Source organism: Trifolium pratense, linkage group LG1 (genome assembly GCF_020283565.1).
Source record: "Trifolium pratense cultivar HEN17-A07 linkage group LG1, ARS_RC_1.1, whole genome shotgun sequence".
Lineage (NCBI taxonomy): Eukaryota > Viridiplantae > Streptophyta > Magnoliopsida > Fabales > Fabaceae > Trifolium > Trifolium pratense.
The window spans coordinates 36,078,886-36,097,751 of NC_060059.1; the positions used below are offsets into that span (position 1 = coordinate 36,078,886).

The 18,866-nt window shown below is 37.1% G+C and overlaps 2 protein-coding genes and 1 long non-coding RNA gene across 3 annotated transcripts; 2 read left to right on the forward strand and 1 right to left on the reverse strand.

The window, feature by feature from the left end:
* Window positions 1-9,991: 9,991 nt before the first annotated feature.
* LOC123893290 lies at window positions 9,992-18,601 on the reverse strand. Its single transcript, XM_045943229.1, has 4 exons — window positions 17,901-18,601; window positions 16,706-17,814; window positions 11,339-11,507; window positions 9,992-11,250 (listed from the first exon to the last, which is right to left on the reverse strand). Exons 1-4 carry the CDS (start codon window positions 18,505-18,507, stop codon window positions 10,130-10,132), a joined length of 3,006 nt encoding a protein of 1,001 aa, XP_045799185.1. The 5' UTR covers window positions 18,508-18,601; the 3' UTR covers window positions 9,992-10,129.
* On the forward strand, window positions 11,951-14,887 carry LOC123902855 (G-type lectin S-receptor-like serine/threonine-protein kinase SD2-5). Its single transcript, XM_045952659.1, has 4 exons — window positions 11,951-12,834; window positions 12,924-12,956; window positions 13,404-13,427; window positions 13,533-14,887. Exons 1-4 carry the CDS (start codon window positions 11,958-11,960, stop codon window positions 14,699-14,701), a joined length of 2,103 nt encoding a protein of 700 aa, XP_045808615.1. The 5' UTR covers window positions 11,951-11,957; the 3' UTR covers window positions 14,702-14,887.
* On the forward strand, window positions 15,047-16,500 carry LOC123902865. The gene is made up of 2 exons (XR_006807771.1): window positions 15,047-15,234; window positions 16,058-16,500. It is a non-coding gene; the product is annotated as an uncharacterized LOC123902865 (long non-coding RNA).
* Window positions 18,602-18,866: the final 265 nt, after the last annotated feature.

Consider the following 18,866-nt stretch of genomic DNA (forward strand, 5'->3'; position numbering starts at 1 on the left):
TTGTTCTATTGTGTTGTGTGGTTTACTCGCAAGCTTTTAAGCAAGAGTGAATCCTAGTTTCTTAGGAGTGTGTCTCCACCTGTTGTGTTCGTGGAATTGAATAGCAGCGCTGTCTGTGTTGCTAAGGTGGGAATTGGGACGGGGTCTCATATCTAGGAGTTCCTAGGTAGAAGGGTCATTGGGTAGTGATTAAGTGAGAAGTTGTAAACGGGTGAGTTTAGCTTCGAAGTAATACTGCTGATAGTGGACTTCTTTCCTGGATTGGTATCCCCCAGAGTAGGCTTTAGGCTGAACTGGGTTAACAACTCTCGTGTGTTATTTACTTTACTGTTTGTATTGTTTTATGTTATTTGCTCTGTTTATAGACAAGTGTTGGCACACCCGTAACAACATCTGTCTACAACAGACAAGTGTTGCTACACCTTGAGCAACACCTGTCCACTGTGTGCCAGGAATTTCAATTGGCATCAGAGCAGGCACCCTGTTCTGAATTTTAGGGTGAGCTCCAGGGAAATCGTTTCTGGCAAGGATGGACAAAGAAGGAGGTTTTGTTACCAGACCACCTCTTTTGGTTGGCGCTTCAAACTATGACTATTGGAAGTCCCGCATGATGGCCTTCCTAAAACAAATTGATAGCAAGACATGGAAGGCAATTCTGAGAGGATGGACCCCACCTGTGAAGATGGACAAAGATGGTAAACCAACTCTTGAGTTGAAATCTGCTGAAGAATGGTCCAAAGAAGAGGATGAGCTTGCTCTTGCAAACTCAAAAGCATTATATGCACTATATAATGGTGTTGACAAACACATATTCAGACTCATCAAAAAGTGTGTTTGTGCTAAGGAAGCTTGGACAATTCTTGAGACAGTTCATGAAGGTACCTCTAAAGTGAAGCTGTCTAAGCTACAACTCCTAACAACTAAGTTTGAGAATCTTAGAATGAATGATGATGAAACCATTCAGGATTTTCACATGACCATACTTGATTTTGACAATCAATTTGATGCCTTGGGTGAAAAGATACCTGAAGAAAAGCTGGTAAGAAAAATGCTCAGGTCTCTACCTAAGAAGTTTGACATGAAAGTCACAGCTATAGAAGAAGCAAAGGATATCACAGATATGAAGCTAGATGAACTGGTTGGTTCACTACAAACCTATGAGGTAGCTGCAAATGAAAAGATGGATAAGAAAAACAAAAGTATTGCCTTTGTTTCAAATGCTGAGGAAGAAGATCAGCTGAGTGACACAGAGTCTGAACAAAGCATCTCTGATGCAATGGTTCTTTTGGGAAAACAATTTAATAAAGTACTGAAGAGAATGGACAAACGCTCTAAGACAGGTGCAGCTGACATTGGGCGCAACACTTACAGGAACTTCAGAAAGCCTGTAACAGATGAAAAATCAGCTCCAAATAAAGGTGTTCAATGCCATGAATGTGAGGGGTTTGGTCACATTAGGAGTGAATGTGGTACCTTTCTGAAGAAACAAAAGAAGGGGTTAACTGTAACTTGGTCAGATGAAGATTCTGAAGGAGAAACTGATACTGCAAAAGCTATACATGTATTGACAAGTGTTTGCACATCTGACACTGAATCATGTGAAGAAGAACTAACCTTTGATGAACTTGCTGAATCATATAAAAAGCTGTGTCTGAAGAGTGCAGAAGTCTGCAGAGTCTCTGAAGAACAAAAAGAAACAATCACTAAGTTGCAAACTGAGAGAGCTGCTAATCTGTCAAGAATCTCTGAATTTAGTACTAAATGGGAAGATAGTTTTAAAGATCATTGAGGAACAGAAGGCAACTATCATCAACTTAGAAGCTGACAAGATCAAACAACTGACTGAGATAGCCCATCTGAATGAAGAGGTAACTGAATTAAACTCTCATCTTGAGAATTTAAAGAAGCATGTTCTTAGGCTATTCAAAGGAAGTGATCTAGATGAAATCCTGGAAACTTTGCCTGCTCCTAGTAGATCCAAAACAGGCATTGGGTATGAATACAAAAATGTTAATAGGATTATGGATTACAACAAAGAAGGGAAATATATGCCTGAGATAAGTAAACAACCGTCTCCAAAAATGCATGACAAAATGTCGTCACACCTGTCTCCTAGACAGCAGAGACAAGTGTTGCCACATGTGGCACCACATCAGCAAAGATGGCAGAGACCTAGGTTTATACCTAGACCAAGAAGCAGGTACCACTCATGGAGATGTCATCACTGTGGAAGAAAGGGGCACATAAGGCCTTATTGCTACAAACTGTATGGTTATCCAAGTGAAATTCCACAAGAATCTGATCAATCCATCACTAAAACAAAGATGGAATGGAAGCAAAAAGATGATGCAACAAATACCAAGGAGTATACAGCTGAAAGCAGTGGGAAAAGTTTGATTGCCCATACATCTCTCAGAGCATCATCAAAAGAAGATTGGTACTTTGATAGTGGTTGTTCCAGACACATGACTGGTGTTGAAAAATATTTAAAGGAAGTAAAATCTTATGCCACAAGTTTTGTGACATTTGGAGATGGAGCAAAGGGGGAAATCAAAGGTATTGGAAGACTTATTGACCATGGTCTACCAAAACTTGAAAATGTTCTCCTTGTAAAAGGTCTAACTGCCAATCTAATCAGTATAAGCCAACTATATGATCAAGGCATGAAAGTCAACTTTACAAAAAATGAATGTCTGGTCAGCAATAATGAAGGAAACATCCTTATGAGGGGTATTAGATCAAAAGACAACTGCTACTTGTGGATCCCTCTTGAAGAAGCTAATGTATCTACATGTCTCTTAACTAAAAATGAAGAGGTTAAGCTGTGGCATCAAAAATTAGGACACCTTAATCTGAAGAGCATGAAGAGAGTCATATCAGAAGAAGCTGTCAGAGGACTACCAAGCTTACAGATACAGGAAGGCAATATCTGTGGTGAATGTCAGATTGGGAAGCAAACCAAAGTGTCGCACCAAAAGTTGCAACACTTGTCCACCTCTAGAGTTCTTGAGTTACTACATATGGATCTGATGGGGCCCATACAAGTTGAGAGTCTTGGAGGTAAGAAATATGTTCTTGTTATTGTTGATGACTTCTCTAGATATACTTGGGTAAATTTCATTAGGGAAAAATCTGAGACTTTTGAAGAATTCAAAAATCTTTGTGTACAACTTCAAAAGGAGAAAGATTGTGGTATTGTAAGAATCAGAAGTGACCATGGTAAGGAGTTTGAAAACTCTAAATTTGCTGATTTTTGTGCTGCTGAAGGAATAATTCATGAATTTTCTTCACCAATTATACCTCAACAAAATGGTGTGGTTGAAAGAAAGAATAGAACCTTACAGGAATCTGCAAGAGTAATGTTGCATGCCAAAAATGTTCCTTACAAGTTCTGGGCTGAAGCCATGAATACAGCATGTTACATTCACAATAGAGTAACATTAAGAAAAGGTACTGCTACAACACTGTATGAACTATGGAAGAATAGGAAGCCTACTGTGAAGTATTTCCATGTGTTTGGGTCAAAATGTTACATTTTGGCAGATAGAGAACCTAGAAGAAAATTAGACCCCAAAAGTGATGAGGGGATATTTTTAGGTTACTCAACCAACAGCAGAGCGTACAGGGTTTTTAACTCCAGAACAAGAACTATGATGGAATCAATTAATGTTGTTGTTGATGACAGTGATACAACAAGTGCAGATCCAGCTGAAGAGACAGATGTCATAACACCTGTCCCAACACCTGATGATGATCAAACTGAACCTGAACCTGATCAACATTCTGAATCTACTACAGAGGTTCCTAGACCAAACAAGGGACCATCTACTAGAACACAGAAGAATCATCCTCTGGAACTTGTCATTGGAAATCCAAATCAAGGAATTGCAACTAGAAGATCAAAAGAAGCAATCTCCAATTCATGTTTCATATCAAAGATTGAACCAAAGAATGTTAAAGAAGCTTTGACTGATGAATACTGGATCAATGCTATGCAGGATGAACTAACTCAGTTCAAAAGAAGTGAGGTATGGGATCTAGTACCTAGACCAGATGGTATAAATGTTATTGGTACAAAGTGGGTGTACAAGAACAAAACTGATGAAAATGGTGATATTACTAGAAATAAAGCCAGACTTGTAGCACAAGGATACACCCAGATAGAAGGAGTAGATTTTGATGAGACTTTCACTCCAGTTGCTCGTTTGGAGTCCATAAGATTACTCTTGGCTGTGGCATGCATTTTAAAATTCAAGCTATACCAAATGGATGTAAAAAGTGCATTCCTAAATGGCTATCTAAATGAAGAGGTATATGTTGAGCAACCAAAAGGGTTTGTAGATCCAAGCTTTCCTAACCATGTTTACAAACTAAAGAAAGCTCTCTATGGATTGAAGCAAGCCCCTAGAGCATGGTATGAAAGATTGACTGAATTCCTTGTTAGCCATGGATACAAGAAGGGTGGTAATGATAAAACCTTGTTTGTAAGAGAAGAGAAAGGAAAGCTAATGATAGCTCAGATATATGTGGATGATATTGTATTTGGTGGAATGTCGCGACAAATGGTGGAACACTTTGTGCAACAAATGCAATCTGAATTTGAAATGAGTCTTGTAGGTGAGCTAACTTATTTTTTAGGTCTTCAGGTCAAACAAATGGAAGACACCATATTTATCTCTCAAGAAAAATATGCAAGAAACATTGTGAAGAAATTTGGAATGGAGGGGGGTAGTCATAAAAGGACACCTGCACCTACACACTTGAAGCTTACCAGAGATGAGAAAGGGGTTGATGTGGATCAAAGTCTCTATAGAAGTATGATTGGGAGCTTGCTATATCTCACAGCTAGCAGGCCTGATATCATGTTTGCAGTTGGCGTTTGTGCAAGATATCAATCTGAACCCAAGATGAGTCATCTAACTCAAGTAAAGAGAATCTTCAAATATGTCAATGGGACATGTGGCTATGGAATTTTGTACTCTCATGGTAATGATTCTACCTTAATTGGATATTGTGATGCAGATTGGGCTGGAAGTGCTGATGATAGAAAAAGCACCTCTGGTGCATGTTTCTTCTTGGGAAACAATCTAGTATCTTGGTTTAGTAAGAAGCAGAATAGTGTGTCTCTATCAACAGCTGAGGCAGAATATATAGCAGCTGGGAGTAGTTGCTCTCAATTGTTATGGATGAGACAAATGCTGAAGGAGTATAGTGTTGAGCAAGATGTCATGACACTTTACTGTGACAATCTGAGTGCTATAAACATTTCTAAAAATCCTATTCAACATAGTAGGACTAAGCATATTGATATACGCCATCATTTTATAAGGGAGCTTGTAGAAGAAAAAATTGTTACACTTGAGCACATTGCATCTGAAGAACAGTTAGCAGACATTTTTACTAAAGCGTTGGATGCAAGTCAATTTGAAAATTTAAGAGGCAAACTTGGAATTTGCCTTTTTGAAGACAAATAGCAGTTACAGCATGCAATGCGTGTAACTACCTCTCATCACTTTAAGTTACACGCTAATCAAGGAAGTTCTCATTCAACTTCCCACAACCTCCATCAACCACAATCATTACTTTTCATCGTTTCTCTCTCTCACGCTCAAAAACTCTCTATCTTCCTCATCAACATTTCTCTGACTTCTCCTCTTCTCAGCAAACTTCAATTCCAAATCATGTCTAACTCCGCCAAATCTTCACCAACAAAGACAGATGCTACTTCATCACTACAAAAGGTGGTAATCGATGCTGTTCCTCTCACCACCATACCTTCCATAAGTCCAACTATGAGGAGAAAATCAGTTGCGAAGAAGGAAAAATCATCACGAACAAGCCCAACTCCTTCATCTCCCTCCTCTTCAATTAAGAAAACGAAGAAGAAGAGCAAGAAATCGCGAACTGAATCGAGAAGGGCTTATACAATGTCTGAACTATACAATGATCCACTGCCATCGAGTGATGCTCCTACACCTGTCATTAATCCTGCAGAAGAGAATGTTGACACATCTGGTAAGACTTCTGTTAATTTAGGTCTTAATGTTGAAAATCCTGCTGAAACCCTAGGTTTAAAGGACCCTGCTATGTCTGAAAAATTGGGGAAAACTGTTCCTAACCCCCCTACTGTTGTTAATGCTAATATTGGTGCTTCCACTGAGACCAATGAGGCTGTTGCTGATGAGTCTCTCAAGAAAACTGCTCCTGAGACTCATGTTGCGCCAAATGTTGCAACACATGGCGCTGCGCCAAATGTGGTGCCAGATGTTCCCACATCTTTGGCACAAGAAAATCTGGTGGACTATTCTGAGTCTGATGAGAGTCCCCCACCTAAGGCTACTGATAAAGAAGCTGTTCCTGATAAAGTTGTGAATGAAACTCCTGAGGTAATAATTGTTAATGAAAATGAAACTACTGTTAGTGATAAGGCTATTCCTGCACATTCTGAAGCTAGTGTGGCTAGGAGGACTAGAAGTAGGGCTGGAAAAACTGTAGAGGCTACTAACACACCTGTCCAAACACCCAAACCATCTAGGGCTGAAAAAGTTACTGGTAAGAAGCCCCTATATGGACCTCCAAAATCTGTAAGTAAGGTGGTTCCTAGAACTGAGACTAGGAAAAGGAAGGCTCCACCAACTAGTGATTCTGATTTTGAACCTGAGACAGATGTTGCTGCATCTGGCAGCACATCTAGGAAGAGTATAGGAAGGAAGAAGATCCCTCAAACAGTTCCCTATGCTCCTTTAGACAATATATCATTTCATCTGGAAAATGGTTCTGCAAGGTGGAAATTTGTGTATCACAGGAGGCTGGCTCTAGAAAGAAATTTGAAAGATGATATTCTTGAATGCCCTCTTGTTGTTGAAGCTCTTGAGTATGCAGGGTTGATGAAAACAGTGGTTGGTTTGGACAAGTGCTATGACAGGCTTGTCAAGGAATTTTTGATTAATGTGGCTGCAAACTGTAATGATCCAGCAAGTCCTGAATACAGGCAGGTTTTTGTTCGAGGAAAGTGTGTTCAATTCTCTCCAACTGTGATCAACCAATATTTGCAAAGGGATTCTGAAGAAGTGGCTCCTCTGAAAGTCACAGACAATGAGGTCTGCAAGGTCCTCACAGGTGGCAAGATCAAGGTATGGTCAAGCAAGGCAAAATTGGCTGCAACTTTCCTCTCTCCATTTTATGCTGTTCTGAATAGGATTGCTGCACATAATTGGGTGCCTACAACCCACTCAGGTGATGTAGCAAGAGGATTGGGTAAGTTCATTTATGCTGTGGGCACAAAAGCCAAATTTGACTATGGTGCATATTTCTTTCAAGAGACTCTGAGCCATGCTTTAACATATGCTGTTGAGAAACCAGTTGCTCTTCCCACTCTGCTATGCAATATTATACTTGAACAACACCCAGATATACTAAGAAGTTATGATGTTCCTTGCAAAAGGAAAAGGGCTGTTGGTTATTGAGCAGAGACTGCTGGATGGGACGAATGCTGCAGCAGGTGTTGGCACATCTGTCCAGACTGAGGTACTCTCTAGGAAGCAGATGATTGCAGACTTGACTGAGACCAGCAGAGCTCTTGAGGCCAGGAAGCTGAAAATAGACCGTGTGATTGAGGCACTCAAGGCTGAGGAAGCTGCTGAGATGGCTGAGGGTGAGCCAGATGGACAAGAAGGAGAAGAGGCTAGTGGCTCTGAGGATGGCTCTGAGGATGTGATGGAGGACTCTGATGAAAGTTCTTCAATATGATTTCCGATGTTTTCTTGTATTTTTCTGATGTACTTTTGATGGTTCTTTGTTGTTACTTTCTTTGGGCAAGGCCCTGAATTTCTAGTACCTGTGTGTGCTCTATGGTCTGTAATAACTGCACACTGATATTCTCTATGCTCTGGTACACTATGATTTCCTATGCATGATGTTTGGCTAAATTGTGGCTAAAAAGGGGGAGTAGTGTGTGTGTGTGTGACAAGTGTGAAGACAGATGTTCTCACATCTGGTGACTGTGTTTGTGCTATTGTTCGTATGCTCGTATTGAGGGGGAGTGTGAGTAATATGCATGTACTGAGGGGGAGTAATATTCTTTCTCTATCTGGTGTGTGTATGTATGAATTCAGGGGGAGTGTGAGTGATATTATCTCTTGATCGCCTGAATGTATTTGATGACAAATGTTGTGCCAAGTGTTATGGCACCTGACTAATGAGTCCACTATCTCTTATGACTGAGAATTTATTTTTCTCAGATGTTTATGGGAATTTATTTTTTCCCTGTTGTTCTTATGATGAATGGATGCGCGATAAACTATTAGGAGTTTATTTCTCCTATTTCTTTGCATCTACTATGGGAGTTTATTTCTCTCTTGTGTTGTTCCATGAGGCTAGTCGTGTTTTTGTTCCGCTGTTGCATTGCCTCTGATACTACTTAATTCTTCTGGAAGTAGTTTTTATTATGTGTTACTTTCTTTCCTAATTGTGTGATCATGATGACTCGAAGGAAAGGTAATACTGTATCTCTCTATACTGGTCTAATATTGTTTTAGCCAAAATTTGCCAAAGGGGGAGATTGTTGGGTTTTTGTATGATTGGCTACATTTTGCAAAAACATATTTTAGCCAAGTGTTGAGACAAGTGTGCTGACCCCAAGTGTTGTGACAAATGTTGTTACACTTTGGAACAACACCTGACTCTGTTCTGCGCGCGCCAGCTGGATGTTATTATTTTCTACTCAATCTTTTGAAGATCTGTTTGAAGAATTATTTCAAGGTTTCTTACAGAGGAAGGCGCACGTGTTTAATATGTTTCATGAGGCAGCTAAACCCTAGTTTTATTTTCCAAAGGAATTATATTTTTGGAAAATATATTTTTGCGGTTCAAAAATATAACTATTGTTTTCAAAAATATATCACTGCTGCCGCAATTCTAGAAGCCCTAATTTTGTCTTGAAGCCCAAGTCGTTCTACTACTATAAATACGAAGGCAAGCATAAGGTTTCAAGCATCTAAAATCGTGTTCTTACAAAGCGTGTGTTTTAGGATTTTAGAGTGTTAATTGTGAGCCTTTCTTGTGTCTCATTGATGCAAGCTTAGGACCTGTGTGTTATTGAGTTGTAAGTGTGAACTTCTCCTAAGCTTTGAAGTACGGAGATTGTTCTATTGTGTTGTGTGGTTTACTCGCAAGCTTTTAAGCAAGAGTGAATCCTAGTTTCTTAGGAGTGTGTCTCCACCTGTTGTGTTCGTGGAATTGAATAGCAGCGCTGTCTGTGTTGCTAAGGTGGGAATTGGGACGGGGTCTCATATCTAGGAGTTCCTAGGTAAAAGGGTCATTGGGTAGTGATTAAGTGAGAAGTTGTAAACGGGTGAGTTTAGCTTCGAAGTAATACTGCTGATAGTGGACTTCATTCCTGGATTGGTATCCCCCAGAGTAGGCTTTAGGCTGAACTGGGTTAACAACTCTCGTGTGTTATTTACTTTACTGTTTGTATTGTTTTATGTTATTTGCTCTGTTTATAGACAAGTGTTGGCACACCCGTAACAACATCTGTCTACAACAGACAAGTGTTGCTACACCTTGAGCAACACCTGTCCACTGTGTGCCAGGAATTTCACATGATAAATGGTGTGCTATTTGTTCTTCATACTTAGTAGAATGGACAACTATTTTAATGTTTTGATGCTTACAACCATTTGCATTCCAAGATAAACGAAACGATTCAATTAGGCTTGCATAACAAAATCTTCATTCAGCATGAACAAGTAGCGTAAACGAGTCAAATCAACGCAAATACATTTGGCTTCCATTTGCTGTGTGAAAAAATGAAACGTTCTAGTTTAACTTATTTATTTAAATGGGTCTAATTTAATACATTAGTTTGCCTTGTTAAGAAAAAGTAAAAAGTATTTACAGTGCAGTATGGAACATAATGCAGCAACAGAGGAAAATGCTCTTCTAAAACAACCATAATGCAGTAACAGAGGAAAAACCTCTTTTAAAACTTGTTAGCTTTTCAAATGAATCTCAATATTTGATGTGCATGAAAAGGAAATGAAACAGAAACAGATTAAAGAGTGCATACATATAATACACTTTTACAAAGGAATAAAATCATGTGTATCAATTGCTTGTTTTATTTAACCTATTCTAATTCTTGAATCACATCTAGTTCTGTATTCAGAAAACCTCCTGTAGCAGTATTTGTAGTTCTATTAGTTGAAGATGCTGAAGCATTGAAAGGATTTGTGGGAACTTTTAACTTCTCTACCTCTCCTTGTAACATCTGCACCACATTTTTCATGTTTGGACGATGCACGGAGTGCCACTGAATGCACCAAAGTCCCACAATTGCTAGTTTCTTTGCAATTCTAAAATCTCCATCTTCGTCAATTGGGATATGAATGTCTTTCCCTTCAAGTAAACCGTGGATCCAATCCGGATACAAAACTGGGAAATTTTCTTCTCCGGTAATTGTTTTTGTATTCTTTCTTCCTCCAACCATCTCGAGCAACAACATACCATAGCTGTATATATCAGACTTATAAGAGACATTTCCAAAGTTTCTAGAAAAAACCTCAGGTGCTATGTACCCTAATGTTCCCCTAGCTGCAGTCATCGAAACAGTATTTTGATTTTTGGAGCACAGCTTAGCTAAACCGAAATCCGATATTTTTGGAATTAAATTTTCATCCAACAAGACATTGTGAGGATTGATATCAAAGTGAAGAATTCTATAATCACAACCCTGGTGAAGATACTCAATTCCAATGGCAATGCCTAGAGCTATTTGTTGCAATAAGTCCCAACCAAGAAAATCATCTTTGTTATTGGGTGAAGAAATGAAATTCTGCAGTGAACCGTTTGGGAAAAAGTCATAAACCAAAGCACGATGAAATCCATCGGCACAAAAGCCAAGCAATCGAACAACATTAACATGGTGAATTTTTCCCATAGTTCCCACTTCATTTATGAACTCTCTCCCATCACCTTCTGTATTATTAAGCATCTTCACAGCAACATGAATTTGACTCGATAATTTACCTTTATAGACAGCTCCATGAGCACCTTCGCCTAGTTTTTCCTTGAATTGATTTGTAATTCTTTTAATATCAGCATAAGAGAATCTTGTTGGCTTTGAAGCTTCGTAATCCTTCAAAAAGTTTTCAAGTCTCGTTTGATCTTCCCCTTTCGTCCTAAAATAGAAGTATACTCGAAAGAAAACGCCAATCAAAACAACCAGCATACTTGAACCAACGATCGCCCCTGCAAATTCAACAATTAGTTAAACAAAAATTTGAAATAAAAATGGATAGAAATAGAACTGAAGTTATATATAATCTATTCTGTTCACCTGTTGTTACTAAAATAATCGATTTGTCGTTCTTCTTTGATTTCTTGGGTAGCGGTAGCTCATATTGATCATCTAAACATTGACTGTCAAAATTTGTTTCAGACCAACTCACGGAGATTCCGTTGTCCCTTATAACATAATAACATAAGCTTCTATTGGCAAAACTTTTTCAAACATTCTTGTGCAGCTTAATAAGTCCAACTTGATGAAACTTTGGGTGGAATCAGCAACATAAATCGGACAAGACAACATGTCTTGTGCATCGGCGGTTATTTGGTCCCAGCTTTTGAGATGGTGTTCTCCGACTGAAGAGAAATTAAAGAAAGTAAAGTTGTTGCTAGAGGAAAAATATGGTCGAAAAGGATAAAATAACGAAAAATTGTGTGTTAAAAAGATACTAGAAAGACAGTTTTGTGGGTCAGATAAATATAGATATTGAGATTTGCAATTTATGTATGTAACTCGGAGTTTTACTGGAACTGGAAGTGCTGGAAACTCGATGATCTGATCGTTATCTGAACAAGATAGACGGAAGGGGCATTCGATGGACGAGTTTTTATTATTATTCAGACCATTTACAAAGCTTATCAACAGCAGCAGCAGTAGCAGTAGCAGTGGAATGGAACCATTCTTATGCTTCCTCCAAATTGTTATGCTTGTTGTTTTGATACTACTGCATCATAATCATCAAACATGTGATGCAAAAACTACTAATAGTAATAACCAGAAAAATTGTACACCTTCTTCATGTGGTAAAATCACAAACATAAAATATCCGTTTCGACTTAAGGATGATCCAACAGCCTGTGGTGATCCGAGATACGAGTTATCCTGCGAAAACAACATCACAACATTAGCTCTGCTTTCGGGTAAATACTATGTCAAATCAATCGACTACAAAAACTACACAATTCGGTTAGTTGATCCTGGAATTAAAGAGTCTAATTGCTCCTCCATTCCTCGCTATTACTTATATGCTTCAAATTTTACCGACGCTTACAATTATAGCTACAAGGAGGGTGCATATCAAACCTCACAGTACAGATTTCTTTCTAAGAAGACTGATGATCCTTCTCCTACTTTGTCAAGACCAATGTTCCAGCATGTAATATATATGAATTGTAGCAATCATATACGAGATGATGATCCTGTGTATGTGGATACAGCTTCTTGCATCAATGGTGGACATATATATGCCATTCCTGGGGATGTGAAAGTTGGAAATTTGACGGATGATGACTGTCGCGTGGAGGTTATTACCGCGATATCTTATTTCGGTTATAATTACAGCTCTGAGGATTGGGATATTCCGAATGAAAAGTATTCCTACAGTGAAATTCATAGGATGTTGGTGGGTGGATTTGAGGTATCTTGGATGAGTGCTCCTTGTCAAGATCTTTGTGGAGAACCAGATTGTTACTGGAGTGAAATAACTTCGAGTCTTCGATGCGACTCTGAACCTTGTAAAACTACAATGCGATTTACAGTTGCTTGTGGTAAGATTGTTGTTTTCCGGTATTTTTTTCCTCCAACTTTGAGAGTTAATTAATAAGTTGGCTAACTTTTTATTTTATTTTAATTTTAGGACCTCAATTTTGGCCGCGAATGTTTGTCGAAGGTAAGTTAAAACTTGTCCTTCTAACTTCTTTTTCTTTTTGGTCCTTACAATTAAGATTATTTCCAACATACCCTCCACAAAAGTAAAATAAATATTGTTTTATTAGGCTTTGTTTGTTTCCCATTATCTCTTATGCTGGTTTGATTGTTATGTAGCTTGGCATTGTTATTTAGTTGTATTGGCTTTAGGTTGCTTTTATTTTGTGAATCAATTGGTTTCAACCTCTCCCGATCGCAGTTCGGGGAATCAAACCGTGGTCTTCCCTATCAAATCCAGTGGTGTATTGAATTATGATCGCCATTGTATTAGATTTAAATATCCCTTTTATTATGTTTCTATAAATTTATTTTGCCATGAAAAAGTGTTAACCCCTAACATGAGTTATAAGTAGTAGTCTTCTAAGTCATCTCTTGCATTTTTAATTGACTTCATTAAAATTTCTCGCAGGCATTTTGTACGGAATTGCTAAAGGTACTTTTTTACTCTAATTGATATGCCTACATTTTCATATTCATAATGCTTCTTTTTGGTAGAATCGTATTGACAATGCTTCCATTCATATATTATATACTGCAGGACTGCTACAAACAATAGGTGTGGCAGTAGAAGGTGGATCTTATGGTATTTCTGAATCTAAACTTGGGATTGACATAGGAAGAATCATTGGAATGTATATTTTGCCATTATTCATTATAGTGAGATCGGCGTTGGGTCTCATAGTTTTCTTTACAAAATTGATACATATATATCGAACAAGGCATACATCGATGTATGAAAACATCGAAGACTTTCTTCAAGGAAATTCCCTTATTCCTATAAGATATTCATACAAAGAGATAAAGAAGATGACTAGAGATTTTAAGGACAAATTGGGTGAAGGAGGATATGGTAAGGTTTATAAGGGAATGCTTCGCAGTGGCCCTTTGGTAGCCATAAAGATGTTGGGAAAAGTTAAGGGTAATGGAAATGGGGAAGATTTTATTAGTGAAGTTGCAACTATAGGAAGAATACATCACACCAATGTAGTTCGACTTATTGGATTTTGTGTCGAGGGTTCAAAACGTGCTCTTGTTTATGATTTCATGCCCAATGGCTCTCTTGATAAGTATATTTCTTCTACAGAAGAACATATTTTCTTAACTTATAAGCAAATGTATGAGATATCTCTTGGAGTGGCTCGCGGAATTGCTTATTTGCATCAAGGTTGTGACATGCAAATTTTACATTTTGATATCAAGCCCCATAACATACTTCTTGACGAGGATTTCATCGCCAAAGTTTCAGACTTTGGTCTTGCAAAACTTTATCCTGTTGACAATAGCATTGTAACTTTGACTGGTGTAAGAGGAACATTTGGTTACATGGCTCCAGAATTGTTCTACAAAAATATTGGAAAAGTTTCTTATAAGGCTGATGTATATAGTTTTGGAATGCTCTTGATGGAAATAGCAAACAGAAGAAGAAATTTGAACACAAATGCAGATGATTCAAACCAAATTTTCTTTCCCTATTGGATTTACAATGAACTGATTGAAGAAAGGGAGATAGAAATATTGGGAGAAGCTACGGACGACGAAAAGAAAAATGTGAAGAAGATGTTCATAATTGCTCTATGGTGTATACAATTGAACCCCAATGATCGTCCTTCGATGGACAGAGTAATAGAGATGCTTGAAGGAGAAGCCGAAAACATTGAAATTCCTCCAAAACCTCCGAGTCCAACTGAAATTATCCAAGATATATAATAGTAGCTCTAGTGAATCTATGTCGAGTGATAATGTAACCGGCTCAAATAGTTTTTCTTGCTAAAACTATAGAAGATTCTTTACTATATATTACTAAACTACTAATGTTAATAGTTACTAGTGATTTGGGCTCAATTTCTAATTCAATCCTTAGTAGATTTGGAGAAATCAGTCTCTATAGGCAAATCTTCATAGAGTAATGAAATATAATTGTATGTACAAAATTTATTTATACTACCAATTATAGTTATTAGTATTATTTTTTCTCTGTAAATTAAGATTAAATAGCCACTAGGTTACATGATAGCTAATAAAGGTTTAGGAATAGCAGGTACTATATAATTTTTGAAAAACAATAAACTTAACTGATGCAGAGGCATTTCTAGATAAACTAAGACATGCAATTCATCACTACTTCAATTATACACCTTTACAAAGAAATAAAATTGAAACAACAACACATCTTTACAAAGATAAATTTTCACAAGTGCAAAAAACACTTTTCTTAATCAATATGTATCCTTATTTCTTCAGTAAGTAGATCCGAACTACGTTTATCTCAATTTTCTATGATGTGTGGTACTGTGGTTTCTATGCTTCGATTTGGAATCTGGTAGTTCTGTCCGTAGTTTGCGATTAGACAATTGTTTCCCACGTTCTTGATGCCTTGTAGGTTTCTCCATACATTTAGTTATCAGTAACTTATTTAACATCAGTGATAATTTTTTCTAGTTAAATAGATGAAATAAGGTATAAAGAGGTGCTTTTGGTAAGGTACTTTAATCTACTATTCAATATCCGCTAATTTTTGTCAAATAGAGTCAAACTGTGGTGGAAATTTGTCTATGAAATAGCTGAAATCCCTAATTTTATCTCTACCATTCTGATTGTTGGACACTCTCCAGTCAGTGTATGTACATGTTTTGGATATAGAGATTGGGAACGTGTCGGAAAGCATTCTTGAAAGTTGTTGTGCTTGTTGCTAACTATAAGTTGTTGGATGGTTTCTTAGTTCCCTTGTGATTTAAGACTTTTTACCAATTCACATGTACTGTTTGCTTGTAGAATTTTTGGTTGTGCTTTTTCTCTTTTAATTTGGTAGTTTAGAAGAAGCAGTGATAATTCTTATGGACGATTGTACTTTTTAGCAATATTATGATCAGAATTTTGTATTCTATGCATGTTATACATTTTATGGATATGGTTATACTTGAAGAACCAATAGAGAGGTATCGTTAGTTGAAGCTTGTTTGGAATCTTCATTTTTAGTTTTCTTCATTGACCAACTGATTTAAATGATATGTTATTCTCAAGTTCTTTCAATAGACAGACATTGATTATTATCATAACTTTCAGGATATATTACATACTCAATGGCACTAAGGATTGGTTGCTTTAATCAAAGGAATTTTTCTATTTGTCATCTGAGAAGTTGAAGTTTGAAATAATATGGTTGGTATCTTGAACCCCTAAGTTAGCATGTGGAAAAGTTAAATTGAAGGTAATGTATTGTCAGACACCATTGATTGTGAGTATATAAGTTTTGTTTTGATTGTGAGTATTTAAAACCTTGGGGGTAACTAGTTACTTCAAGTTACTATCGTTGTGCTATGTAGGCTTAAGTGCTAAACTTACTAGTAGTTTGTGCATTGCAATCAGTCTTTTAATTCAAGTCTATGTAGGCTTAAGTGCTAAACTTACTAGTAGTACTAGACATTGTAGCAGTGAACCATATATGATATAGTCCACTTTATGTTTGTGGTAATGAATAATTTTGTAATTATGATTTTATTTACAAATTGGTATGAAATTACAGTTCTATGATACATTTTGCATTAAAATAGTGTATGAAATTTTGTTGATGTAAGAGACAAAGAAAATAGATGTCATGACCAAAAAAAATAATAATTAGATGTTAAAAAGCCTTCCAGAACCGATTTAAAAAGTGTTTTTTCCACTAGTTTGTGTATCAATATTTAGTTTTATTCAAGCTATAATCTAGTCTAACTCTTGAATCACATCTAGTTCTAAATTCAGACATCCTATATCAGTATTTGCAGTTCTACTAGTTGAAGATGAGGCATTGAAAGGATTGGTGGGCACTTTTAACTTGTCTACCTCTCCTTGTAGCATCTGCACCACAGCTTTCATAGACGGACGATGCACAGAGTGCCACTGAATGCACCAAAGTCCCACAATTGCTAGTTTCTTTCCAATTCTAAAATCTCCCTCATCGTCAATTGGGATATGAATGTCACCCCCTTCGAGTAAACCATGGATCCAATCTGGATACAAAACTTGGAAATTTTCTTCACCAGTAGTTGTTTTAGTATTCTTTCTTCCTCCAACCATCTCGAGAAGCAACATACCGTAGCTGTATATATCAGACTTATAAGAGACATTTCCAAAGTTCCTAGAAAAAACCTCAGGTGCCATGTACCCTAATGTTCCCCTAGCTGCTGTCAACGAAACAGTATTTTGATTTTTGGAGCATAACTTAGCTAAACCGAAGTCTGAAATTTTAGGAATGAAATTTTCATCTAACAAGACATTGTGAGGATTTATATCAAAGTGAAGAATTCTATGATCACAACCCTGGTGAAGATATTCAATTCCGTTTGCAATGCCTAGAGCAATTTGTTGCAATAAGTCCCAACCAAGGAAAGCATCATTGTTGTCGGGTGGAGAAATGAAATTTTGTAAAGAACCATTCGGAAAAAAGTCATACACCAAAGCACGATAAAATCCATCGGCGCAGAAACCAAGCAACCGGACAACATTAACATGGTGGATTTTCCCCATAGTTCCGACTTCATTTATGAACTCCCTCCCATCTCCTTCTGTGTTATTAAGCATTTTCACAGCAACCAGAATTTGACTCGATAATTTACCTTTATAGACAGCTCCATGAGCTCCTTCACCTAGTTTTTCCTTGAATTGGTTTGTAATTCTCTTGATATCGGCATAAGAGAATCTAGTTGGCTTTGAAGCTTCATAATCCTTCAAAAAGTTTTCAAGTCTCGTTTGATCTTCCCCTTTCGTTCTAAAATAGAAGTATACTCGAAAGAAAACACTAATCAAAACAACCAGCATAGTCGAACCAATGATTGCCCCTGCAAATTCAACATTTAATTAAAAAAATTGAAAAAAAAATGGATAGAAATAGAACTGGAAGGTATATATAATCTATTTTATTCACCTATTGTTTCTAAAATAATGGATGTGCGGTTCTTCTTTGATTTGTTGTGTGGATCGAAACATTGACTGGGAAAATTTGTATACGACCAATTCAATATGAGAATGTTATGCCTTATATCATAAGCTTCTATTGGCAAAACTTTATCAAACATTCTTGTGCAGTGTAACAAGTCCAAGTCGACGACACTTTCTGTGGAATCTGCTACATAAATTGGACATGACAACATGTCTTGTGCATTGGGGCCTGTTTGGTCCAAGCTTTTAAGATGGTCTTGTCGAACGGAAGAACAATTAAAGAAAGTAATATTGCTACTATATGGAAAATTGGTTCGAAAAGGATAAAATAATGAAAAATTGTTTGTTAAGAAGAGACTAGAAAGACAGTTTTGTGGGTGAGATAGATATAATACTTGAGATTCGCAATCTATGTCATTGACAATGAATTTTTCTGATACTGGTAATGAGGGGAATTCAAGGATCTGAGTCTGATTAATGTTACGCGAACAAGATAGATGGAAAGGGCATTCAATGGACGAGTTATTGTTATTCTGACCATTTCCAATACTGATGAACAGCAGAAGCAGCAGAGCTAGTAATGTGAGTGACATGTTGAAGGGAATCACACTACCAGTATCAGAAAAACTCGAGGATCTGATTATTGATACCGGTAGTGAGTGACAAGCTGAAAGCAATATAGAAACATAATTGTCTCTATTTCTGCATTAAAAATTGAAAACAATGATGGAAAAAGTACTACATAGATTAAGAATTGGTCAATAGTCCAAGGCTATCATTGGTCAATAGTACTATAAGAGACTCTGACTAGAAACATTCAACTCTAATCATTACTAGTATTATATTGTATAAGTCAAGGAAGGCAGCTAAAAGACTTTTGAAATTGAGAAAGACAATTTTGTCCTTAAGATACATCTTCCCTTCCAGATAATAATCACAAACATATGTTTGG